The sequence below is a fragment of the Trachemys scripta genome, chromosome 2 (assembly GCF_013100865.1).
Source record: "Trachemys scripta elegans isolate TJP31775 chromosome 2, CAS_Tse_1.0, whole genome shotgun sequence".
In the NCBI taxonomy this organism is placed as follows: domain Eukaryota; kingdom Metazoa; phylum Chordata; order Testudines; family Emydidae; genus Trachemys; species Trachemys scripta.
This window is the reverse complement of record NC_048299.1, coordinates 62,689,407-62,711,966: the sequence shown is the minus strand read 5'-3', so window position 1 is coordinate 62,711,966 and position 22,560 is coordinate 62,689,407. Positions and strand designations below refer to the sequence as shown.

Sequence of the window (22,560 nt, the reverse complement as noted above, 5' to 3'; positions counted from 1 at the left end):
AATATTTAGTTGTGTGCCTTGGTGTGATGTAATTGAATTGGCCCCTTTTTCATTTGACTTTTTCTCTTCAGCTCCTACCCTTACTCCTGAAGAATTAATACAATTATGGAAGAGTTAGCCAGATTATTCTATTGTGCCCCACCCATCGGCCAGCAATAAAAGTATCAGCTAACTTCTGGTTGCAGAATCTTTATTACTAGTGATGATATATGAGTCAGAAATAACGCAACTTGATTTTCAATTCCAAGGCTGAGTTGGTTAATCTGAGCACATGTGATATGGAAGCCATTGAGGGAATGCATGCAGATTCCCTGACTGGACTGTAAACTTTGAGAAGTTTAGTGGCACAAAATGTTTCCTGCCTGAATGCCAGTGGCAAAGGGAACTAGTAAGATTCCCTTTGCCACTGGGAAAGGGGGGAGGGATAGCTCAGTGGTTTGAGCATTGGCCTGCTAAACCCAGGTTTGTGAGTTCAATCCTTGAGGGGGCCACTTGGGGATCTGGGGCAAAATCAGTACTTGGTCCTGCTAGTGAAGGCAGGGGGCTGGACTCAATGACCTTTCAAGGTCCCTTCCAGTTCTAGGAGATGGGATATCTCCATTAATTTAACTTTAATTTAATTTAATTTAATTTAAAGATGCAGATTCAAGAAGTTTCCCTGGAAGAGAAGAAATGTCATTTGAAGTAACCTGGGTGGTACCTTTCCTTGGAATGAAAGCAAAGTCTCAGGGCTCGGCTACACGGGGAAAAAGCTTGCAGTAGCTAGTGCGCACTAGATACTCTGAACTAGCTACTCCACACAAACTCCCCATGTGATTGCATCTACTGCACCCTAAGAGTGCCTTTGTGCATTAAGGGAGTGCATTAAGCTAACCATCCAAGGGCACTCAGTGCACAATAAGGGTATCCACACAGGGTATTAGTACGGAGTAGCTAGTACATTTTACATTCACCTCCCTAGTTTACTGTGCACTAAACTTTTCATGTAGAAAGCCCTGAGTGTTTGGTGAGTGGATTTAAGGGTTAAGGCTGAGCTTCTCAAAGGCATTATGTGCCTAACCCCCACTGAAATCAATGGGAGTTAGTTGCCTAAGCACCTTTGGGGATTTGGGCCTAGGTGCTTTGACAAAAGATGTGGTTGTCCCTCTAATGGGTGGCTGAAGGTTGTCCAGTTCTCTAAGAGAGCAACTGAGTGTATGAGAACCCAGGTAATGCTTTTAGACAGGGCTATGTTTACTAAGTCCAACTAATTTTAATTTGGTATTTATTTAGATGCTAGTTCTCTTAGTAATTTCTTTGTATGTTGTTATTCTTTCAAACCTGGTTGAATTCTCCTGTCCTGGGTTAGTATATTGCTGTTCAATTTTATTAATATTTATTTACATAATCTGTCTCCTTGTCTATGGCAAATGCAGTGCTTGAACTAACACTAAAATACAAAAGGTAAGGAATAGAATCTAACGTGAGCACATCTGCACATGGTGCCCACTGTTACAGAGGAACCCAGGGAGACACTTTCAGCCACAATTAATTTAAACTCTAAAAATTTGGCAGCTGTAGAAATCTAGGGATAGATTCTGGCCACTATTCCAGCTCCTATATGCCACTCGACATTGGCCTGCAGGGCTAATAAAGAGACTACAATGGGTCAGAGGAGAATTCCCCAACCAAAGGAGGAGTGGAGGGCTGATGTAAGTGGCATTGTGCTGCCCTCCCTGGCCCTGGGGATGGGGATGGAATGGGCCCTGGGGGAAAAGCCTGTAGAGCTCATGCTATGGGGATTCTGGACTTCAAACAATCTAACCCTGGGAGCACCCGGGGATGGCTGGCTGTCCTGCTTTATATCTGGGGAAAGCAAGTAAAGAACATCTGAAATCATCACTGACTCCTTCAAAGAAGGCATTCCATAAGCCATCCAAGGCAATGCAATAGTCCTGCCAGTTCTGACAAAACCTACCCTTGACGTCAATGACCTTGCAAAGTACTCGCTGCTGCACCCAATTCCAGCCGCTCCTTCCTGAGCAAAGTGAGCTCAGAAGGGAGAACAGCTCCTGACCTTGCAGAGACCAGGCCTCCATACTTATTCTGCATGTTTCCTCTGCAAGCGACGATACCTCTGACATACACACAGCACGTAGCAGGAATGGGTGGAACAGCTAACTGCAGGCTCTAATCATTCCTTGCAGAATGTCATGATGCTTCTCCTCCAGATGGAGTCCTGTTGGTCTCAGCATCGTCATCCTTTCTCTTCAGCATATATATTTGAAAGCACTCAGAGAGACTGTGGGATGAACTACTGCATCAACAGTATATTGAAGGCCTTCAGGTGCATGTTACTTTCTCCACCAATGCAGCCTCTGCCATCACCTACCCACCACAGCGCCTAGTGTGGGACCCCTGGACTCTTGCCAATAGTGCTTTGGTATTTTAAAGGATTGTGGGAGGTCAAGTTCTCAGATCCAAGTCTCATCCAAAAGACAGAAACTCCAGCTATACAGTGCCCCAGCATTTAGTATTATCTAGTATAGTATTCTGGCTGAAAACAGCTATGTGACAAGTCACTAGATTTTGTTTCCTCAGAATTGAGCAACACTGAGAACAGGAGTAAAGGCCACCAATGAAATGATATATGCAGGTAATAGGTTATGATTGGTTGCCTTCAGTTGAGTGAAAATTATTCATCTTAGGTGGAAAATTGATCAGGTTTTTTTTTCCCCTACCCCTTTCACTTCATAACCACTTTAGAATATTACTTGGAAATGTTAAAGGAAAAACTCTTAATTCTATAATGATTGTATTGCAGTGACTCAAGAGCAGGAGTGCCAACCTCAGGGCTGATGGTTAGGAACCAGGGCACAAACTCCACATTGATATGAGTTGTATACTTAGATTGCACCAACCAACTATCAAATGGAGACTCCTCAGGCACTATACCTTCCTTAACATGGAGTCACAGACAGTCCCCTTAGATACTCTGATCTATCTCGCCATCCAGGTGAGCCTACCTTTGTGATCGATGGTCCCTTACACCAAGTATCACAGCAATAGTCAGGTTATTCCTAGTCCCAAAGTATCAGTCACTTACCCCAGGTCAGTTGCACCTTAGATCTCACACCAAAGACCATGCTTGTGGCCAATCCTTTAATAAGCTATATAAAGATTTATTAAAAAGGAAAAGGAAAAGGAGAGTTATGTACAAGTTTAAAGCTGCTAAATATAGATACACAAATGAGTTACAATCTTAAGTTTCAAAAGCTTCTATAAACAGCAAACTCTATATGTCCTTTAGGACTAACCCAGGCTAAGCAGCTGGGGATCTCTTGCTTATGCCTCCCTCAGAGACCAAGAGGCATAGAGATACCTAGTTCCTTTTGTGTGGGGTTTTTATCCCCTTCCTGCCATGTGCTCTGAGCTGAAAGCTCAGCTGATGGGAGGAGTCCACTAGAATGACTCATCTTCACAGGGAGGAGAGCAGAACAACAAAAGTCTTTTGTCCTCCGATAGATGGTATGTAGGAAAATTCCAGTTACGATGACCCACAATATCAATGGACCTTTCCTTCTGCGAAGGGCTTAGCACCTTCTGTTGAAGATCTGCCCTTCACACTAATTAATATTGCTCTTCTGTCTGGTGGTTTACGCAGTCACAGAGGCTCACTATACAACCGCTCAAACATTACCTTACAATATGGGCTACAGATGTCATAAGTGAGATTAACGCACCTACATTTTTCAAGCCATTTGAACTAGCAGTGTTTGCCCGTTAGTAATGGCTGAGTGTTTCTTTTGAACAGACCTCCCTTGCTTGGAACAGAAGAAACGAATTAATAACAGAGCATGCTGTCTCCTTGCCCCTCCTCCACCGCCGTTATTTCCACCACCGTATTTCAAACAGGGCTGGGATTCTGTAAGTATTGCCTGGGAGCATTTCTCTTCCCTCTCCTATTCTTTTTTTTAAATACTCGTATATCCTTTCTTAGCACTTTCTGGTTGTTGTATTCCAGCAATCCCATCTCGCCATACAGTGCAGCAACAGGAAACACTGTATTGTTTTCATTTTGAATGGATGCTAATTCAGTCTCCAATTGCTTGTGGGACAGCGCCTGGCTTTGAGTAATCTGATATTGACTCAACACCCCCATCTTTGTTTGTTTTGGACAAATAGGTCAGCCGACAGAAGCTATTGCATTTCCATCAGCTTTTCCTCAGCACCACAGTCCCATCTACTCTGTGTATGCGCTGCGTATGGAATCCCTGCTTTGAGTCAGATCTGTATAGCTATGATCGTTACTCAGTGATATGAATTGGCTCTTTGCCTATCTTATCATAGCAGTGTTGTCTGCTCACTTAGATGTGTCACCAGCCTACACTGGCTCCCACACATTTTCTCCCCAGGAGGGAGAATTTTCCCATTGGTCTCTTGTTAATTTCTCTTTGTTAATGCCCCACAACTATTGTGAGTTATTTTTCTTTGTGATCCAAGGCAAATACTCTGATGATTTCCAATTCTACATAAGTTATCATATTATACTGATATTTTAGAATCATAGAAATGTAGGGCTTCAAGAGGTCATCTAGTCCGTCCTCTTACATTGAAACAGGATCAAGTATACCTTGGATATTTTGTCAAGAATGTATAGAGGGTGTGATGTAAACCCTATGAAGTCAATGCTAAAATGCCCATTGACTTCAATGGGTTTTCGATTAGGTTTATAGCACTACTCCCACCAAACTGAAGAAGCCAGATCTCTCTAATATTCTGAAGTTCTGGCTAGTGTTTAGAGTTTTATTTTTTGTTTAGTCTCTTAGTCAGCTACAGTACTTAAAAGCTACTGTTTAAATCCAACTGTCTAATTAAAAGTAGAGACATTTTTCCTGAAAGCGTACCTTATCGTTATCTTCTTATTAAAAATGTATATAAAACAAACTAATCCCTGTGTCTCTAGGATCCTCATGAACTGAGCCCCAGTATTCTCTGCTGAGGGGTTTTCAGCAGCAGCGCGTTGCTTTAGTTCTAAACTCTTGCTTGAGGAATGGATCTTCGCTTTTGCGAGTGAAGACAGGTTTTGTTAATCCCAGTTACTCCATATCATTATTCTTATGCATTTCAGTATTAGTATTCTTATGCCACCAGGCATAAGCAAGCCGGTTTGCTAACGCAAGCCAGTTACTGATGGCCAAGTACTGTGGTTGAGGGAACCAGCTCTAGTACTGTGCTTAAGATATTTTGACTGATACGCTAGGTTTCCCCTCTCTGTCTTAACAATAAGATACTGTGCTGGGCCCTGGTGCATGCTCTAACCCCTCATTACAGTCTATGCTCATGTAGGGCTTTATTCAACACCTGTTGAAGTCAATGGGAGCTTTTCCCCTGACTTTCAAAGGAATTGGATCTGGCCTGTAATGAATGAATATCCATCCAGTTAAATATCACTAGAGTGAAGTTTACTCAGCCCAGAGCACAGATTAATGTAGTTTGTATTATTAGAGCAAAGAGGCTATTTCTGGGCTGTGCTGTTACTCATAAATTGCGCCTGTAGGGAGCAGAGTCAAGTTTAAGAATAGATTTGGGTCCCACGCTAGCTGAGAGGGCATGCTATGGTGCTGGCACACTGCTATGACAGTGCTGTTAGAACAGGGAGGATGAAACGTGGGATGGGACAATATGCTGAAGTGATGATAATTAAGTATCCATTAAGAGAAATGCATGATAAACCACAAGCCTCCACTGGATCCTTGTGAGTGGGTGGAATTAAATGCCCCACAGATCTGTACTGTTGCTGATTGATTGTTCACGCCTCCCAGTATGATGTGTATGTATATATATATGTATATTTCTTTTTGTTTAGAAGCTGCTTACCCTTGATATGAAAAATTTATGTCAAGAGCTTCAGATAACACAAGCTTCACGTGAACCAGAATTCGATTGCCCTTCAGGACCTCCTGGCCCCCAGGTTAGTACTGTATCTTACACAACACCCTTCCATGCTCTGATCTGTTCTAAGCTCCTTACAAAACTGCTGCAGTTTTTGAAAATGGTATTTAATTTTTCACAATATTTTAAACTAAGGTTTAACTTTTTTTTAAAGTTGGCCTAAATAATATATTTGTCTATTTCCTCTCTGCCTAATGCCCTCCAGGCAAAGACTTGAGTTTGCACTTCATTTTCATCTGCTTTAAACCAGCCTAAAGTCTTGTTCATGCTCTCTGTATGTGTGTGTATATATATCTCCTCAATATATGTTCCATTCTATATGCATCCGAAGAAGTGGGCTGTAGTCCACGAAAGCTTATGCTCTAATAAATTTGTTAGTCTCTAAGGTGCCACAAGTACTCCTGTTCTTCTTTTTGCGGATACAGACTAACACGGCTGTTACTCTGAAACCTGTCATTAACCTCCATGGAAATTTCAGGAACCATCATTTCAAGCCTTCAACTGGTCTCTACTGGTTTTCTTTTAATATCGGTCTCTGTTGTTTTCTACTGGAGGATCAAGAGCCCTAGAAATGAGTATTCTAGCAGAATATCCAGTTCTCTGTTTAGAAACCTACTTGCCAACTGGAAACAGTAGGAACCAGCTGAAAATTTTCTGCAGGAATTTCCACTAGGGAATCCATCCTTCTAGGCATGGAGGATTCGATAAGACTCTTGCCAGAGCACTACAGTGCAGATCCAGTATTGACTGATGAGTGGCACAAAGCTCCCCCTTAATGCTGAGTGCAACAGTAGGCTGTTGAAGACCAGAAAATGAAAGGCTGGGTCCAAGAGTTAAACAGTGTTTTGCACATATCAGCACAGAAGACCATAAAGCCTTGGAGCCCTCACAAAATGACGTGTTTTGCAAAAGTGGATTCTACACAGACACCAATGAATGCCCTATTATGAGGAAAAATCCTCAACACTGATTAAAAGCTATGCAGTTTTATCTTAGTGAAATACCTGTGCCATAAATTAAATGCATACAGTCTATACATGAAAGGCAATATGGTGCAGTGGCTAGGGCACTGGGCTGGGACTCGGGAGACCTGGTTTCTATTTCCAACTCTGCTACTGACCTGCTCTGTGACCTTGGGCAAGTCACTTCATCTATCTCTGCCACTGTTTCCCCTCCCATTCTTTGTCAAATTAGCTGGTAAAGAAGAGGATCAAGAATTTTATGACACAAAGTTTTGGTCCTTTTGAAATGAAATTACTTTAAAATGTTCCTCCCAGGGAAATTTTCAATTTTTCATTGCAATTCAGAATCACATTTTATTCTGGATATGTGGGAGTTTGTCATGGGAGAGAAATTCCAGTTTCCACTCAACTCTAATTGTAAGCTCTTTGGGTCAGGGACTGTCTCTTACTATGAAAAGTACAGTGGCTAGCACAATGGGGCCTTGATCTAGGCTGGGGGCCTCTAAACTCTGCTGCAATACAAATAATACCAAAAACATGAACTATGCTACAGTAGAATCTCACTAATGCATTTTTATGACTGGGAGATCTTTTGAGAATCACTGTATAAGTGCACAAACACAATTTTAAAAAGCACCATTAAGGGGCTTTGTTCAAATGGAGTTTAGTTTTTAATTATTTACACAATAATACTTCATAATAGACTAGTAACTATTCTGTAGTGTATTTTGTAAAAGTAATAAGTTCTTATTTTAGGAGATCTCATTATAGCGCCTGTTATTATATCTTTGCTGAAACGTGGGGTGAGGCAGACATATTTTGCATATGGTGTGTGTAGATTAGTGATGTGCAAATGATCATGGTTCTCTTGTACTATATTGAGCAGTGTCTTATGTACATTATTATACCGTCCCACAATGTACTCGGCGATGTTCCAAAGGGTTTATGAAGCTGCGATATGTGTGAAAGATGACAATAGTTATTTAAGTCTAAAAATAGAACTCCTGAAAAACTGAATACATCAATTCTTCCTTAACTAAGAGAGCAATAATGCTGAATGTGATGGTCTACAAAGACCATTGACACAAATAGTATTAATAAAGTGGCTAAAGAATTTATGAAATTCATTTTCTTAGAGCACAAAAACAATTGGCTGTCAGGTTGTACTACAATCATGGAGTAGCATGTCCCTGGGAATTTTTAATTATAAACTGTGGGAATGTGTTTTATAAAGGATTCATGGTTCCAAAGCTTAGAGCAGAAAATCCTCTGGAGAGTATCATTTCAGCTCTTGGCACATGGGATGGAAATACTGGTACTAAAATAAATAAATAAATAATCTAAGATAGTAGCTCCAAACACCCTTTTTTTTGTAACTCGAATGTCCCTGATGTGAGACAAACTGAATATTCTCTACAGAATCTGAGATGAATTTTACGTTTTCATTTTACCTATATATTTACCTATATACAGATAGCAGACTAAATTCTACTCTGAGTTACATCACTGTAAACCTAAAATAACTCCACTGACTTCCAAGTAGCTATAGTTGAGTGTAACTGAGGGTAGAATCTGGCCCTATTCATACAGTGTGATGATTAGTTTACATTGTGTTTTGGATGGTATGATTGCTATGAGACGAACAGGCAGTATTCAAAATTGAACCAAGTAATGTGTGTGGTGGGGGCAAAGTCCCTCACTATAAAGGCTCAGAGGATGTACTCCCCTGGACAATTTTTAAAAAATATCTCAGATCTGGTGCATTCTAAAACCAAAACAGTTGTTTTTCATAATCTTTCTGAGCTGAGGCTCAAAGTCTCCCCTGGTTTAATGGTAGAGATACCTTCACCTGAAGTGGCGAAATCCCTCCACCTGTTTCAGTTAAAACACTAAATCCACTTGTGGTGTTTTAGGGAATGGAGTTTCAAAAGTGCCTTCTTCATAGCCTTCCTGAATAATGACTTCTGGATTGTGTCATCATTGCCCATGACCTGTGTCCTGTTGACCAAAGCCACAGTAATGATTTCAATTGTCACTTCAGGGAAATTAGAAATGAAATAGTTTGATATAGTTTTATGGCCTGATACTTGAATCAGTCAGGCCAACACCCCCAGTGAGGTGTAGAGTCCCCTCCATTGCTCAACTCATTGAAATGAGTCCCCTCAGGTCCCAATGAGCTAAAATACAGCTTTAGACTGAGTTAGACATCAGACAGCTTGAGAGAAATTTATACCAGAGATACTGAGACCTATAACTTAGTTTGGGATTTAATTAAACAGTTAGAATTTTTTTGAGAGACTCAAGATTTTTGCAGAGTATTTTGGACCTCCTTGTTTAAAAATGCTACAACAACAGCAGTTATGAAAATTATATTTCAGAGCACGGCATTTCATTTTCACAACTGGAATTGTGTGAAAAAATTCACCCTATAAATGTAACCAGCAAATATTTGTCCGTTTTGTTTACGAGAAGGTAAATATAATTTGTTTTGCAACTATTTTTCAAAAAAACGAAAGGTGGATTTTGCCATTAGAAACCTTTTTTGTTTGGGGGCAAAACAAAACAATAAAAAAATCATATCAGTTCACTAAAATGAGAAGTTCTTAAAATCACAGCAAAATTTCCATGATCGGGGGTTTTCAACCTGGAGGTTTTGATCCCTATAGTTTGCAACCATACATCCCTTCTCTTATTGTTAAATGGAAGAAAGGTCCTGGCTAGATGGGAAGGAAGTTGCAGAGGTGAGGCGATCTTAGGTAAAGAAAAGGGAGCTGCAGCACTGAAAAGGCTGAGAAGTCCTGTCCAAGATAAGGAGTCATAAAGTTTAAGGCCAGAAGACACCACTAGATCACCCTGTCTGACTTTGTGTATATCACAGGCCACCAATATCACCCAGCACCCACTCATTAAAGCCAACAACCAAAATTAGATCCAAGTATTACAGCCCACAGGAGAATAGGCTATTATGTCCCACATAGAGAGATAGGAGGGACTGAGGTGCACCCATGTCCAAGGCCCTTGCAATGGCAGGGAAAATAATGTACTTATTTCAGTGGTTTCATTCTGAAGAAAGGTTTATAGTGTGTCACAGCTTCCCATTACAACGTTTTTTGCAAAGCGTAATGAATACATTTTAGACTATTCCATTTACAGTCACTTTGGTTGAGCGAATCTCCTCAATTTTTGATCCTTTAGCACTCCACACCAGTTTCAGCATTCTTTCCATCTCTTGCTCTCCAGAGTTCCATCAGTTTCCTTGATGTTTGGCCCCTTCATTCCACTCCAACCCCTTTTCTTGCTATTTCTTCCTCACCTCAAAACTGCCCTTTCTGCATTCACTGCACCAGACCTCTCCATTTCCTGCCATTCAGTGAGGCCACAGCACTTACAATTAAAAAGGAGCCTGAACTGGCACACCGAACACCTATGAACTTGGGAGAAGTCACTTCCCAGAGGAACTCTCAGTTCTCAGGACAGACGGGTGGACAGAGCTCAGGGGAAGGAAAACAACGAATGGGTACTTTTTTTAATGTAAGTTTACAATTTCCTTCACTTTTCTTTGTAGGGCCCACAAGGAATTCCTGGTGTGATGGGACCAAGAGGGGAAAAAGTAAGGATCAACTTGTTTGTTTGTTTGTTTGTTTGTTTGTTTGTTTGTTTGTTTGTTTGGAGGGTAGGGGAAAGACAGAGAGCAGGTGGTTGGGATTTTATTTTGCTTTCGGGTTTTTGGTTTTTATTTGGTGGTGAAGGGTTCTTTGGGCGGGTGAGGTTTAGGGTGACCGGATGTCTCAAATTTATAGGGACAGTCCCAATATTTGGGGCTTTATCTTATATAGGTACATAATACGCCCCCACCCTGACCCAATTTTTCATACTTGCTATCTGATCACCTAGTGGGAGTTTGCTTTAATGCCACCTGGATGCTGTAGAGCAGTTTCAGGCTATAATTTAAAGGTTCAGTTATAAGTGTTCAGTCTCATTGTAGGCCTATTGTATGGCTTTTCATAATGACACCTTCTATATCTACAAAATTCTGTAGGAAAGGCTGATTGCTGATACCCTTTGGGTGGGATTTCCAAAAGCACTTAAGGAGCACAAGTCACATTGGAAGTCTATGGTCCCAAGTTGCACAATAACGTTTGAAAATCATACCCTATTTGAAGAAACGGGAAGCAGAGCTGTCCCATGCAATGTCTAATATATGGGTCCATTCAAGATACAATAAATAGTTTTCACATTAATCTTTTTGGCTTCAATTCAGCAAAATATTTAAACGTGCTTAAGTCCATACACACATTCAGCAAAGGACTTAAGCAGAAGCTTAATTTTAGGCATGTACCTAACGCTAAGCATATGTTTAAGTGCTTTGCTGAATGGGGGGGATTGCTGAATTGGGACCCAAATATAATTGAAGATGCCATTTATTCTGTTATGTGAGTACTGTCCACTTTAGCTCATAGAGTAAAGTCCAAGACACACAGATCTTCCCAATTCAGTTTTTAAGTACATTAATTTATGACCTGCTGTTCTTCACCTGGTATCTCCTTGACTAATACATGTTTTTTTCCTGTGGCAGGGAGAAATTGGCAGACCAGGAAGAAAGGTACGAATCAAGGTTTATAGAATCTGGATCATGCACCAGCCTCATAGTTGACTTGTGGCAGCTATTAGGGGTTGATCCAGATGTCAATTTGAATTCTGTGTAAAAATGGATGACAAGATATGTTCCTACCCACACTATTAAAAGAGAGTAGAGAATAACCTGAGCTAGATATTTTTCGCCCAAGGGAGTAGACTTTGGGAACAGTTATAAAAGCAGTAAAAATTGAAATCCTGACTCATCCACAGAGAAACACAAGCCTAAGTCAGACAATCATTGAAAATAGGGTTCAATTAAATGACCTTTGTGCCAAAAGACAAATAACTGTTAGTGATTATACTTGAGGGGTTCTGGCACCAGCACAATATGCTGACTACAACCTTGCATTTGCTGACACGTGAGCCATGCTATATTGTCAACAGTATGTGCCCCTAAATGTCAGGTTACAAAATATTTCATCTCATTGGCTAAGTGTTCCTTTTAATGTAATTAATTTTCAAAAGAAGCCAAAAACTCCTCTGCAGGATGAAATCAGAGATATGCAGAGATTAGGTCATTCCACCAAGAAAATAGCCACTCTTTTAAATAATACACTGAATATTTTAACAATAGGCACAAATCAATTAATTCAAATTAATTCAAAGTATGTAAATATAAGAATTATGTATATAGTATTTATTTATTTATTTAGATTTCAAATGCCAGATAGAAAAGAAATAAATGACCTGTATAGCTCTGAGTTTCCCAAATAGTAATATTTCAGAAAGTGTCATCAAACATGATAATGAGACGGCATATCTTAGACACTGGAATACTTGCTCTTCTCATTAAAATCGTCAGAATCACCAAATTCAGTCCTAGAGTAAGTGAGCACAACTACTCAGTGAAAGCTGGCTGGTTTATTCTAAGGCGTACTTTTAGCCCTAGTGATCTTGATTGGAGTTCTAAGGCCAACTCCTCAGCTGGTGTAAATGGATGTAGCTCCAGGATCTGGTCCTAGAGTTTTTTTTTACAAGTAACATAATCATAATTAATAAAGTATATCAATATCATAGGATAACATTTGAAAAAGAAAGTAAAATGAATCTACAGAAATGTAGTGTTAGTAAATGTGATGGGTCTACTTCAGACATGCCAAACCCATGAAAAAAACACAGACATTGGGCTTCTTTTTGGCTTAATTGGCTTGTGAATTGCTTGTTGGCTAGGTTTTGGCTTGTAGCTTGTAGCTTGTTTGGCTTGTAGCTTGTTGCTTGTTGTAGCTCGTTGCTTCTTTTTTTTGATCATCTCCCAGCAAGCAGGGGCAAGGGGGGCAAGTTGGGGGAAGGGGGGGAGAGAGTCAGGGGTGCACAGCGGGACCACCACAGTCCCAGACTGCACGCTGGGGGGATCTAGTCCCATAGAGTGTTGAGGTTCTTAAGGATTGGCTTGTTTTGAAACGGGATTAGCTTGATTTTTGGCTTATTGTGAAAGTCAGGGTGCTTATTTACCATGTGAAAGTTGCCAACTGTGGTCTAGTTATGTTCTCCCTTACTGTATATTTGGTTTGCATTGGTGTAACTACAGGGGGTTACTCCTGATTTAAACTGGCATACATGAGGGCAGACTTTGGTTTCCTGATCCTGTTTTTAAGGATGAATCTCGTAAATCTCCCATCACTGATCTATATATACTATATATACTTCCAGCACTGATATATATATACTATGCATTAGAATATATTTGTTTCTGAGAGTCCAAATTTCTCTTCTTAGAATCAACAGAAAGCATACTATGGACTGCTTGGGATTTAAAAAAAAAGCCAAAATAATGTATCAGTTGCAATTTTTTTCTTGAAGATAGTGTACTGAAGATATTCAAGTACTTCTTCTCTAATTTGCATCTCCTCTGTGATAAAACCCTGTGTGCTGGAATGATATTAAACCCATTGTCATAATATTTGATTGTTTCCTTTTAAGGGTAGACCAGGTCCTCCAGGTGTCCCCGGAATGCCAGGACCAATTGGATGGCCTGGGCCAATGGGACCTAAGGTAACATTTAAACACTTTTACTACATTGAATTTGTATATATTGAGCAGAATGGATAATTTTTTCTTGCCCTTCAGGAATTAAAATATGTTAAATTAAGATTGCCAAATCAAGTCTAACGGAGACTTGCTAATAATCAGGGGTGCTGGAACAATTTGTACGGTGGGGGTGCTGAGACCCATTGAAGCAAACTGTAAACTCTGTATAATAATGGAAACCACTTTAGATAGACTGTCAGGGTTGGAAGGGACCTCAGGAGGTCATCTAGTCCAACCCCCTGCTCAAAGCAGGACCAATCTCCAGACAGATTTTTGCCCCAGATTCCTAAATGGCCCCCTCAAGGATTGAACTCACAACCCTGGGTTTAGCAGGCCAATGCTCAAACCACTGAGCTATCCACTTCAAGTCAGGGGGTGTGGTAGCAACATTTTAGTCACGGGTATTTTTAGTAAAAGTCATGGACAGGTCATGGGCAGTAAACAAAAATTCATGGCCCATGACCTGTCCATGACTTTTACTATATAACCCTAACTAAAACTTGGGCCGCTGCTCGGGGTGGTGGTGGTGGTCTGGGGGTGCCGCAGGTGCTGGGGGGGGATGGCCCGGGACCCCTGCTGGTGCTGGGGGGGGAGGTGGGCAGGGGCACGCGGACCGGGACCCGTGCAGCAGGGGGTGGTGGTGTGTGACCTGAGACCCCGCTGGTGCTGGGTGGGGCGGGGAGGGGAGCCTTGCGGTCTCTCTACCCAGCTCCGATCAGCATGTCCCTGCAGCTCCTAGGGGGAGGGGCAGCCAGGGGGGCTCTGCCAACTGCTCCCGCCACAAGCGCCGGCTCCGCAGCTCCCATTGGCCAGGAATCACAGCCAATGGGAGCTGTGGGGCTGGCACCTACGGGCACAGACATCGCGCAGAACCCCCTGGCCTCTCTGCCTAGGAGCTGCAGGGACATGCTGGTGGGAGCCAGGTACTGTACATAGTAGCGTCTGTATTTTGAAGCTTCTCTGAACTTAATCTGCACAATGGTCATTGGCATCAAAGGGCTCAGTGCTCCATTTGTGGTGGGAGTGGGGAAATGATACCTCTCAAAAGTCATCATACGCACCAGTTTTTCCCCCCAGTGGCAGCAATGAGAATGGGAGGATTGCACAGCCATCTAGCACCTCCACACTTTGAGCTCTGAGAGCAGATTAACAATATTTTAAAAATGAAAAACTGGTTCAGTTGGCCATTTCTATCCATGAATCCTAGTCCTTTAGTGAAGGGCGGCTTTCAGTATTAAGGTTTCAGAGTGGTAGTCGTGCTAGTCGGTATCAGCAAAAAGAGCGAGGAGTACTTGTGGCACCTTAGAGACTAACAAATTTATATGGGCAAAGTGGTTTTAGCCTACCAAAGCTTATGCCCAAATAAATTTGTTAGTCTCTAAGGTGCCACAAGTACTCCTGTTCTTTTTTCTGTATTCAGACAATTTTCTCCTGTTTCATCTATTAGTGTAGCTTTTACCCTACCCCTTACAGAGCCCACTCCTTCTCATCTTTATCTCTTCCTCATAACTTGGCTACCTTATTTCTTGTTCTTTTGCTTCTGTCAACCTCCTCTGTTCTCCTGCTGTGCTTTAGATTTGTGTCTTGTTTCCTTTGTTTGTGTCTTCTACTCTTCACTTATTTCTGTTTCCCACCAATCGATGGTAAGGTTGGCTTGGCCTAAATAGATTTCTATAGGTACCTGTGCTTGTTTCCTTAAAGTATGTTCCTCTTTCCCTCCATTTTCCACATCCAGGTCTTCTGTCTCCCATTTTCCAAATTCCAGAGGCCTTCCTTTCCCTTAGTTATTCTTCCAGACCTTTTTCTTTCTACAAACCTCCTAGGGGCTGTTTTCTCCCTCTTTCCCCATCTCCAGGTCTCCTTTCTCTTTCCTTCCTCATTAGTCCTCTTTCAGGTTTCCAGTCTCCCTTAGACATAGCCTTCCTCCAGGTCTGCCTTCTCCCACATTGCTTCACCAAGTCTTCTCTTCAGCTCCATTAACTCTCCCCTTGCCTAGGCTGCATCCAGCATGAAGATCTTGCTCACCACTGAGGCTGGAAAGGCCAAATGCACTTCCTTCTGCAGGGAGCACAAAGAGCCCAAGTTTTCCTCCCTGCTAGGGCTGCTACTTCTGCAGTGACTCCAGATCTCCCCCTTCTCAGATGCTCATCTGACAGGCAGTCAAAACAGCCAGGTTGTATCCCTCCATACCAAGAGGATCCCAGCAGACTACAACATTTGGTCACTATAACCCAGGGAGGTGGTATCATTAAGGCACACCAGGTTGAGTCTATACACCTTGGCATTGGGGAAAATGCTACTGGGAATAATTTGCCCACATATCCTTGTGCAGGGTCTGGGAAAACTAAAGCATATATTACTTAGAAAGAAAATCATACCCAAAGAGATGAGAGTGGAAGAAATGAGAAAATGCCTGATGACTCAGGCTAAGTCAGTTGGCAGTATACAGTTTGGATTTACACTATAAAACTACACTGAGAGTTGTTAAAGTCAGGCATGTTTCATACATTTGACACAAAAACAGAATAATCAGTTGTTCCAATATGACACCTTTCAAAAGCCACAGTTGTTAACTCTTTTTTTTTAACCCCTCTAGGGTGAAAAGGGGGATTTGGGTGTGATGGGATTGCAAGGTACAAGAGGACCAATTGGCTCAAAGGTTTGTTAACCCAACTGCTATATATTCAGACATTGGTTTCTAGTACTCTGTTGCTTCCCTCATGAACTGGTTAGAAAGCACGTGTGGATATTTTGGTTCTGTTTCAAATAACAGTAGGCTTTGGGGTTTTCTTTTAAATACAGTTAAAACTACAAGATTTTCTTCTTGAAGCTAAAAAAGGTTGTGCAATATGGCCTGCTGTGGGTACTTTCCTAACTTCTTACGCAAATGTTTTGGTGTAAATCAATGTAATCAGGAAGAGATTCATTTTAAGAGCAAAGCGCATGTAACCCATCCCACTATTTTCCCTCCAGTCCCGTAAGATTATGTGGACAAATTCATCCTCTGTTATAACCATGTACTCTCGTTGCTGTGTTTAATAGTGGGAAGAATTTGCCCCATGTACACGATGGTGTCTCTGGATATCATATTCTATATTATTATTATTTCTTTTATTTCTTTGTATATTATGGCTTCTGAATGTATACGTGTATGACACAAAATATGAGGGAACTGGAAAAGGTAAAATATGAGGTCTCTTCTCTGATGGCTTAATCCTTCCCTCAAACATGCTGAAACCTGTTTCTCTTGTGGGAGAGGAAGGCTCTAATGGGGGTACCCTGGTGGCTGCACGAACATGCAGTACAATGTCCTGAAGCTAGCTCGTTGAGATTCGTGGCCTGGATGTTGGAACAACCAGAGTAGATTGCCATCAAGACTATGTGGGCTTAGTGGGAGGTGTGTGAATACCCCAGTAATTCAGACACAATCAGTCACAGTTATTCTGCTCACTATGGAGTCTCAGTACCTAGATTCCAGGAATTTCCAGACTTGCCTGGGATGCTAATTATATGAAGAGCCAGAACTTTCTTTCTGAGCAAAACTTTGGGTCACTTATTTGCTTTTTTGCTTTACACTTACACTTATTTGCTCTACATTTGTGATGCCGAGTTGGAAATAGAGCACTATGTACTAGAGCACCCAGTTAACATTTGTGCTGTGATACTTCTCAGGGCATTTCCTCTGTATACAAGTCTGCAAACTGTTCAGCATGTGGTGCAGGATATGAAGACTGTGCTGCCCACTTGGATGTGAAGAGAGAGGGGGACAGGAGAACAGTATATGGCCTTAGCATCTATATTTTTCGTAGAGTGTAAATTTGCAACAGTTAAAGGAATAAAAAACAAAGAAGGCAGTAAACTGCCTATGTGGTCCCATGCCCTCCCATGATACGTACACACTGGGGATAGGCCTTGGGTTCAATGTTAGAGCTGAACTAATGTCTTTAACATGACAGGAATAGCACAATCTCTCTCATGCAACCAACAAGGATTTCCAAATATGACCCGAACTCAAATGTCAATTGTACGCTGACCAATGCAGAGAGTGTGTTATTTCATCCTGCTCTTTACGTCACTACCTTACTCAAAAACGGAGCAGGAAAGAAGAAATAGATGCAGCCGTTTTAGTCTGGGAGCATAGTGTAGTAAAATTTCATTACATGGACAACTTAGTGATAGAAAGGGAAGGTGAGTGTCATTTGATTTGTAAAAATCTACAGAATCATAATTTCAATGGTGTCAACCTCTGCAGCATGGCAGGCCCTCTGACCACCCCTTCCCATGGTCTCCCAGCACCAGTTCCTCGAGTTGATGGAAATTTTGATAGTACAATCGAGTTGGGTATTATTTGAACGCCTTTTCTACCACAAATACAGTGACAAACCTGGAACAATTATGTAGATGTATATTGAAGAAAATATTTAAAAATCAACTTTTTCTAATTATGCATTAACACAGGCGTGCGTTGCTTACCTAAAAAAGACATTGATTTTTCCTAGGAAAATTAGCCTTGCCATGTAGGACTGAAAACAAGGCACCTCTGCTAGACACATTATCACAAAAGTTGTCCTCATCTGCACCATGCTCACACATCTCTGTACAAGGCAGGCTGCTGGCCAAACATTTGCAGGCTGGTGAGCATCTGGTCTTTGCACACAAGCATTTGATTAGCTGAATGATTGATTCAGGAATGCCTGGTATTTCACACACAACTGATGTGATCAGTCCATCCTTACAGACCCATCCATGCCCAACAGAGGAGGGCAGTTTTGGATGTGCTTGATCATCCTGGAGTCATTCCATTGCTTGACAATTTGTCCTCTTGATAGCAGGTATAAACACACCTCTTGTCAGTGGCAATTTTTCTCCCTTTGCTTCTTGGAAAACATCCATCAACCTAGCTGTGCAAGTGTCATAATGTTGGTCATCAAATGATAAACTCAGCATGCGAATGCTTCCAAGTGCATTTGACCTCATCAGTAACTGTCTCAGCCCTGCTGAACACCTTCACGGTGAGGTGAGAGTCTATGGAGGCTAGATCAAACGTATTCCAGTAAAATAATTTGATTTTTCCAGCCAACCGTCCAGGAGTGTCACATCCTGTGGAAACTGGGCAGTGAGGTGGCTTTTAAGGTCTGAGCGATAGGAACACATCTCTGAGGGACAGACTGTGATTCTGTTCTCCAGCAGCAGGCACAAAAACAGAATCTTGCTGAAGCCGTGGGTAGTGTCTGACAGAGAGCATTAGGACATTGTGCAAAAATCCAAAGTTTAGTAGCCCCCCTCTCTGTGGCATTGATGGCAGGCAAGATAATTTTAGTGTCAGCCTCCTCAGGACTACCAAGAAACTCCACTGAACAGTGCAAGGCAGCAGCTTCATTATGCCATGTGATGATGATGGAATTCTTTGAGCAATTCTTCACATGCTGGAGCATTTCTCCTGCTAGGTATGAGGATAACTTGTACTTCATGCAAATATGAGACAGTAGCTTCTTCATTGTGACATTGGAGGTGTTCATGAAGTCAGTGATTTTGTATTGGACAGGTTCAATACCATGAAGACTCTTCTTTCTGGTAATATGTTTAATTGATTCCTATGCACACACATCAAACACCAGGAGGACTTTGTCAAAAGTCCAGTATTTTCTCTGTATCCTCATGATGAAGTATTCAGCCAAATCTCAGCAGGTGTTAACTGTTTCTGGTTTGATGAGAGCTTGTACCTCAGCCATGCCATCTGATTGCTATGCTGAACGGCCTCTGCTGGCATCAGTTACTAGTCACACTGTTAGTAGATGCTGGCTTAGGAAGAGCATGCAAGATGTGCATTCGTTTGCTGTTCACCTGAAACATGCATTATTCTATTTCATTCGAACGTGGATCGTGATACCATGGAAAACTTGTTCTCTCCCAAAGTCTCACGTAGATCAACATCCTGATGAGATCTGGACACGATCAGGAGATGAACAAACAATGACCTGTCTGTGCTTAGCTCTGTAGTAGTCCCTGCCAATCTTCACTCTGACTTTCTTCTTTGCATTAAAGCACAGCTTGAATCTGTTCTTCTTGACGGGAGCACATAGATTGATGGAGGCTTGGATAATCTGTTGGGTTCTGAAGGCTTCATACAAGACATGACCCAAAATGTCCCTTCAATTGACATCTCTAACTAGCTCATCACTGAAGACTGCTTTCGTCATGATATTGAGGCGCTCAGGTCCATCATACACAAGTGCGTTGCCAGTGGATTAAGCTTGTCCTGTAGCTTTAAAATAGCCCCTTCTTGGCATTTAACAGAACCTAATAAGTCTTTATGGTGCTTGGTTATTTCTTGGAAGTCATCTCAGCCATAGGTAATGTTTTGATCAAAATTTGATGGAGTTCTGGGGTTGTCAGGAAAAACTGGGGAAAAGGATTTGGATGCTGTGTTATGCCTACCGACCCCTCATTTATTGCTATGTTTATGTGCCATAATTATTCTAGGCCATATTTGGTACCGTTGTGTTCATAGTAGAAAGGGGTTTCAAATGATGCACAATTTCAACCCATTTCTGATGATGCTGTAGTATCAAAACCTAAGGGACCTGGTGCTGGATGAGAGGGGGCAAGTCCTCCTGCCATGCTGCAGAGGGTGACGCCATTGAAATTATGATTCTGTAGATTTTTAAGAACAAAATGACACCTCCCTTAGCTTTCTATCCCTAACATAGCACGGAATCAGACATGCTCCCAGGCTATTTGTTGGGTATTTCTTAAGAAGGAAAAACTAAAAGTTATAGTAATCTTCACATTGGAAGCCAACTAAAACGTATTTTAGGGCCTTCACTTAATATTTGCCACTAAGGAGGAAAAAAAAGGTGATTGGGAAATTATTTCTAAAATTGCTTGGGGTTATTAATTGCAGAGACTGGATAAGATTTAATTAAACCAGTAATTGAATTTGCTTTCTGCTCTTTTAGTTTTTAAAGCAATTTCAAACATGATTAGCCTGCTTGCTTTACCTGCTGGCTTTTTCATGCTGTCTTATGGGCTGGAATATCTTGCCTTTGTCTTGTACCTTCATAGCTATACTTTTTTCTCTGCTCTCTTACAATCTACAAAGAAAAGGTTTGGATTTAGAAGTTGATGCAACTAATTATTTAAGCTTTTTTCCCCCCTGACTTTTAAATTTGCAAGATGTGAATTCACTTCTTGGAAGATCTAGAAAATGTGAAGCAGTAAAATGTCTCTCTTTCCCTTTTAGGGTTACCCTGGAAGTAGAGGAGAAAAGGTCAGTGTTACAATAACTTAATCATTGAAAGCAATAATGGAAACTATTGTAGAAATGTACTATATACCATTATAATATAATATAATATAATATAAGATAAGATAAGATAAGATAAGATAAGATAATATAATATAATATAATATAAGGAGATATACCTATCTCAGGACTGGAAGGGACCCTGAAAGGTCATTGAGACCAGCCCCCTGCCTTCACTAGCAGGACCAAGTACTGATTTTGCCCCAGATCCCTAAGTGCCCCCCTCAAGGATTAAACTCATAACCCTCAGTTTAGCAGGCCAATGCTCAAACCACTGAGCTATTCCTCCCCCAAGGTTGAGATGCTGAGGATGTGAAATCAGAAGGTCCTATGAAAGGAGAGTGGTATTAAGACTTGTACTGAGAAGAAAGATGGGCATGTGGTGTAAGCATTGGGCTGAGCTCCCAAAGCACCGGATTCAATTCCAAGCTCTTCTTCAGACTCCCTATTTGGACTTGTGTGAATCATTTTCTCTCTGTGTTCCCTATTTGTAAAATGAGCATAGTAATCCTTCCTTTGTCTATCATCTGTTTAGATCATAGGATCTGGGAGGCAGAGAAAGTCCCTTATCATGTGTGAAGATAACGCATAGCACAATGTTTGCGGCCTCCAGACTAGAGTCGATTGAAAAATTTCAAGTTTAGCAAATGTGTCCTTTTTTCTAATGAGTTCTAATCTAGATACTGCTGTAATATAAATATTAATAATAAGGAATGTTTTTAAGTGAATTTATAATCTGCTGTCAGCCACACACTGTGAATGTTACGATATGTTACTAAACTGCCCTTCCCTGTTTAATGCTTCACACAGACAAGAAAAAAATTCCCTATGACACAGTAAAAATTGTCTTTATTTCTACCATTCCTCCCCCCATCCCAGGGAGCCAGAGGAGAGAGGGGTGACAAAGGCCTCAAAGGAGACAAGGTACATATTGTTTTGGTTTCACAGTGGCTTTAAATTAAACCTGAGTGAACATAAGCCAGCCTATAAATCCTTTTCGAATGGTTTTAGCTGATAATATCCTATTGTTCTGACGATAAACTGAGATTTGATTATGTGGAATTTTTACCATAAAGTTAAATTCCCAACCACATAGAGTGTGAATCCCTCCCAATGTAAGTACAGGTTAATCTGGTTAATGCTTTGGGCCTTGTCCTGATCAAAATATCAGTGGTCTTTTTGGGTCAATGAGGATCTGCGTGGTAGTCACAAAAAATATTTGTTAGCTATACATGGCCTTACAGTAACCATCTCCTTCTTGTGCCAGGAATTTGTGGAACTGCTGCTAAGGAGGAGAGTTCACAGAAAAGCCTCCATCACTGACCCTAGAGCAGTGATTCCCAAACTTGTTCCGCCGCTTGTGCAGGGAAAGGCTCTGGCGGGCCGGACCGGTTTGTTTACTTGCCGCGTCCGGCACAAGAGGCGGAAAAAGTTTGGGAACCAGTGCCCTAGAGTAATTCTTGAGTTATATGGCCCCTTCATCAGACAGCTAGGAGGAGGAGTTTCAGGCCCCTTTAAATTTCAGCCAGTGAGTGAAGAATATTCTCCCATGTTAGGGTGCTGGGACATGCTGAGCATATTGTACTGTGTTAAAACCCTCGAGATCTCTGGTAGCCCATTCTGGCTAATTAAAAGAGCCACACACAGCCACAGCCCTGGCCACCAGGGATTTTTCATCTTCAAGCTACTGTG

The 22,560-nt window shown here is 41.4% G+C and overlaps 1 protein-coding gene across 2 annotated transcripts in view; it reads left to right on the top strand.

Moving 5' to 3' along the window:
- The window catches only part of COLQ (collagen like tail subunit of asymmetric acetylcholinesterase), a 66,222-nt gene that overhangs the window by 23,298 nt on the left and 20,364 nt on the right, over nt 1–22,560 (top strand). For both annotated transcript variants that reach the window (XM_034760719.1, XM_034760720.1), the window contains exons 2-9: nt 3,794–3,906; nt 5,849–5,953; nt 10,462–10,506; nt 11,473–11,499; nt 13,455–13,526; nt 16,159–16,221; nt 20,806–20,832; nt 21,748–21,792. In XM_034760719.1, coding sequence (XP_034616610.1) covers nt 3,794–3,906; nt 5,849–5,953; nt 10,462–10,506; nt 11,473–11,499; nt 13,455–13,526; nt 16,159–16,221; nt 20,806–20,832; nt 21,748–21,792 — 497 coding nt within the window. The remainder of the gene's footprint in view (nt 1–3,793; nt 3,907–5,848; nt 5,954–10,461; nt 10,507–11,472; nt 11,500–13,454; nt 13,527–16,158; nt 16,222–20,805; nt 20,833–21,747; nt 21,793–22,560) is intronic.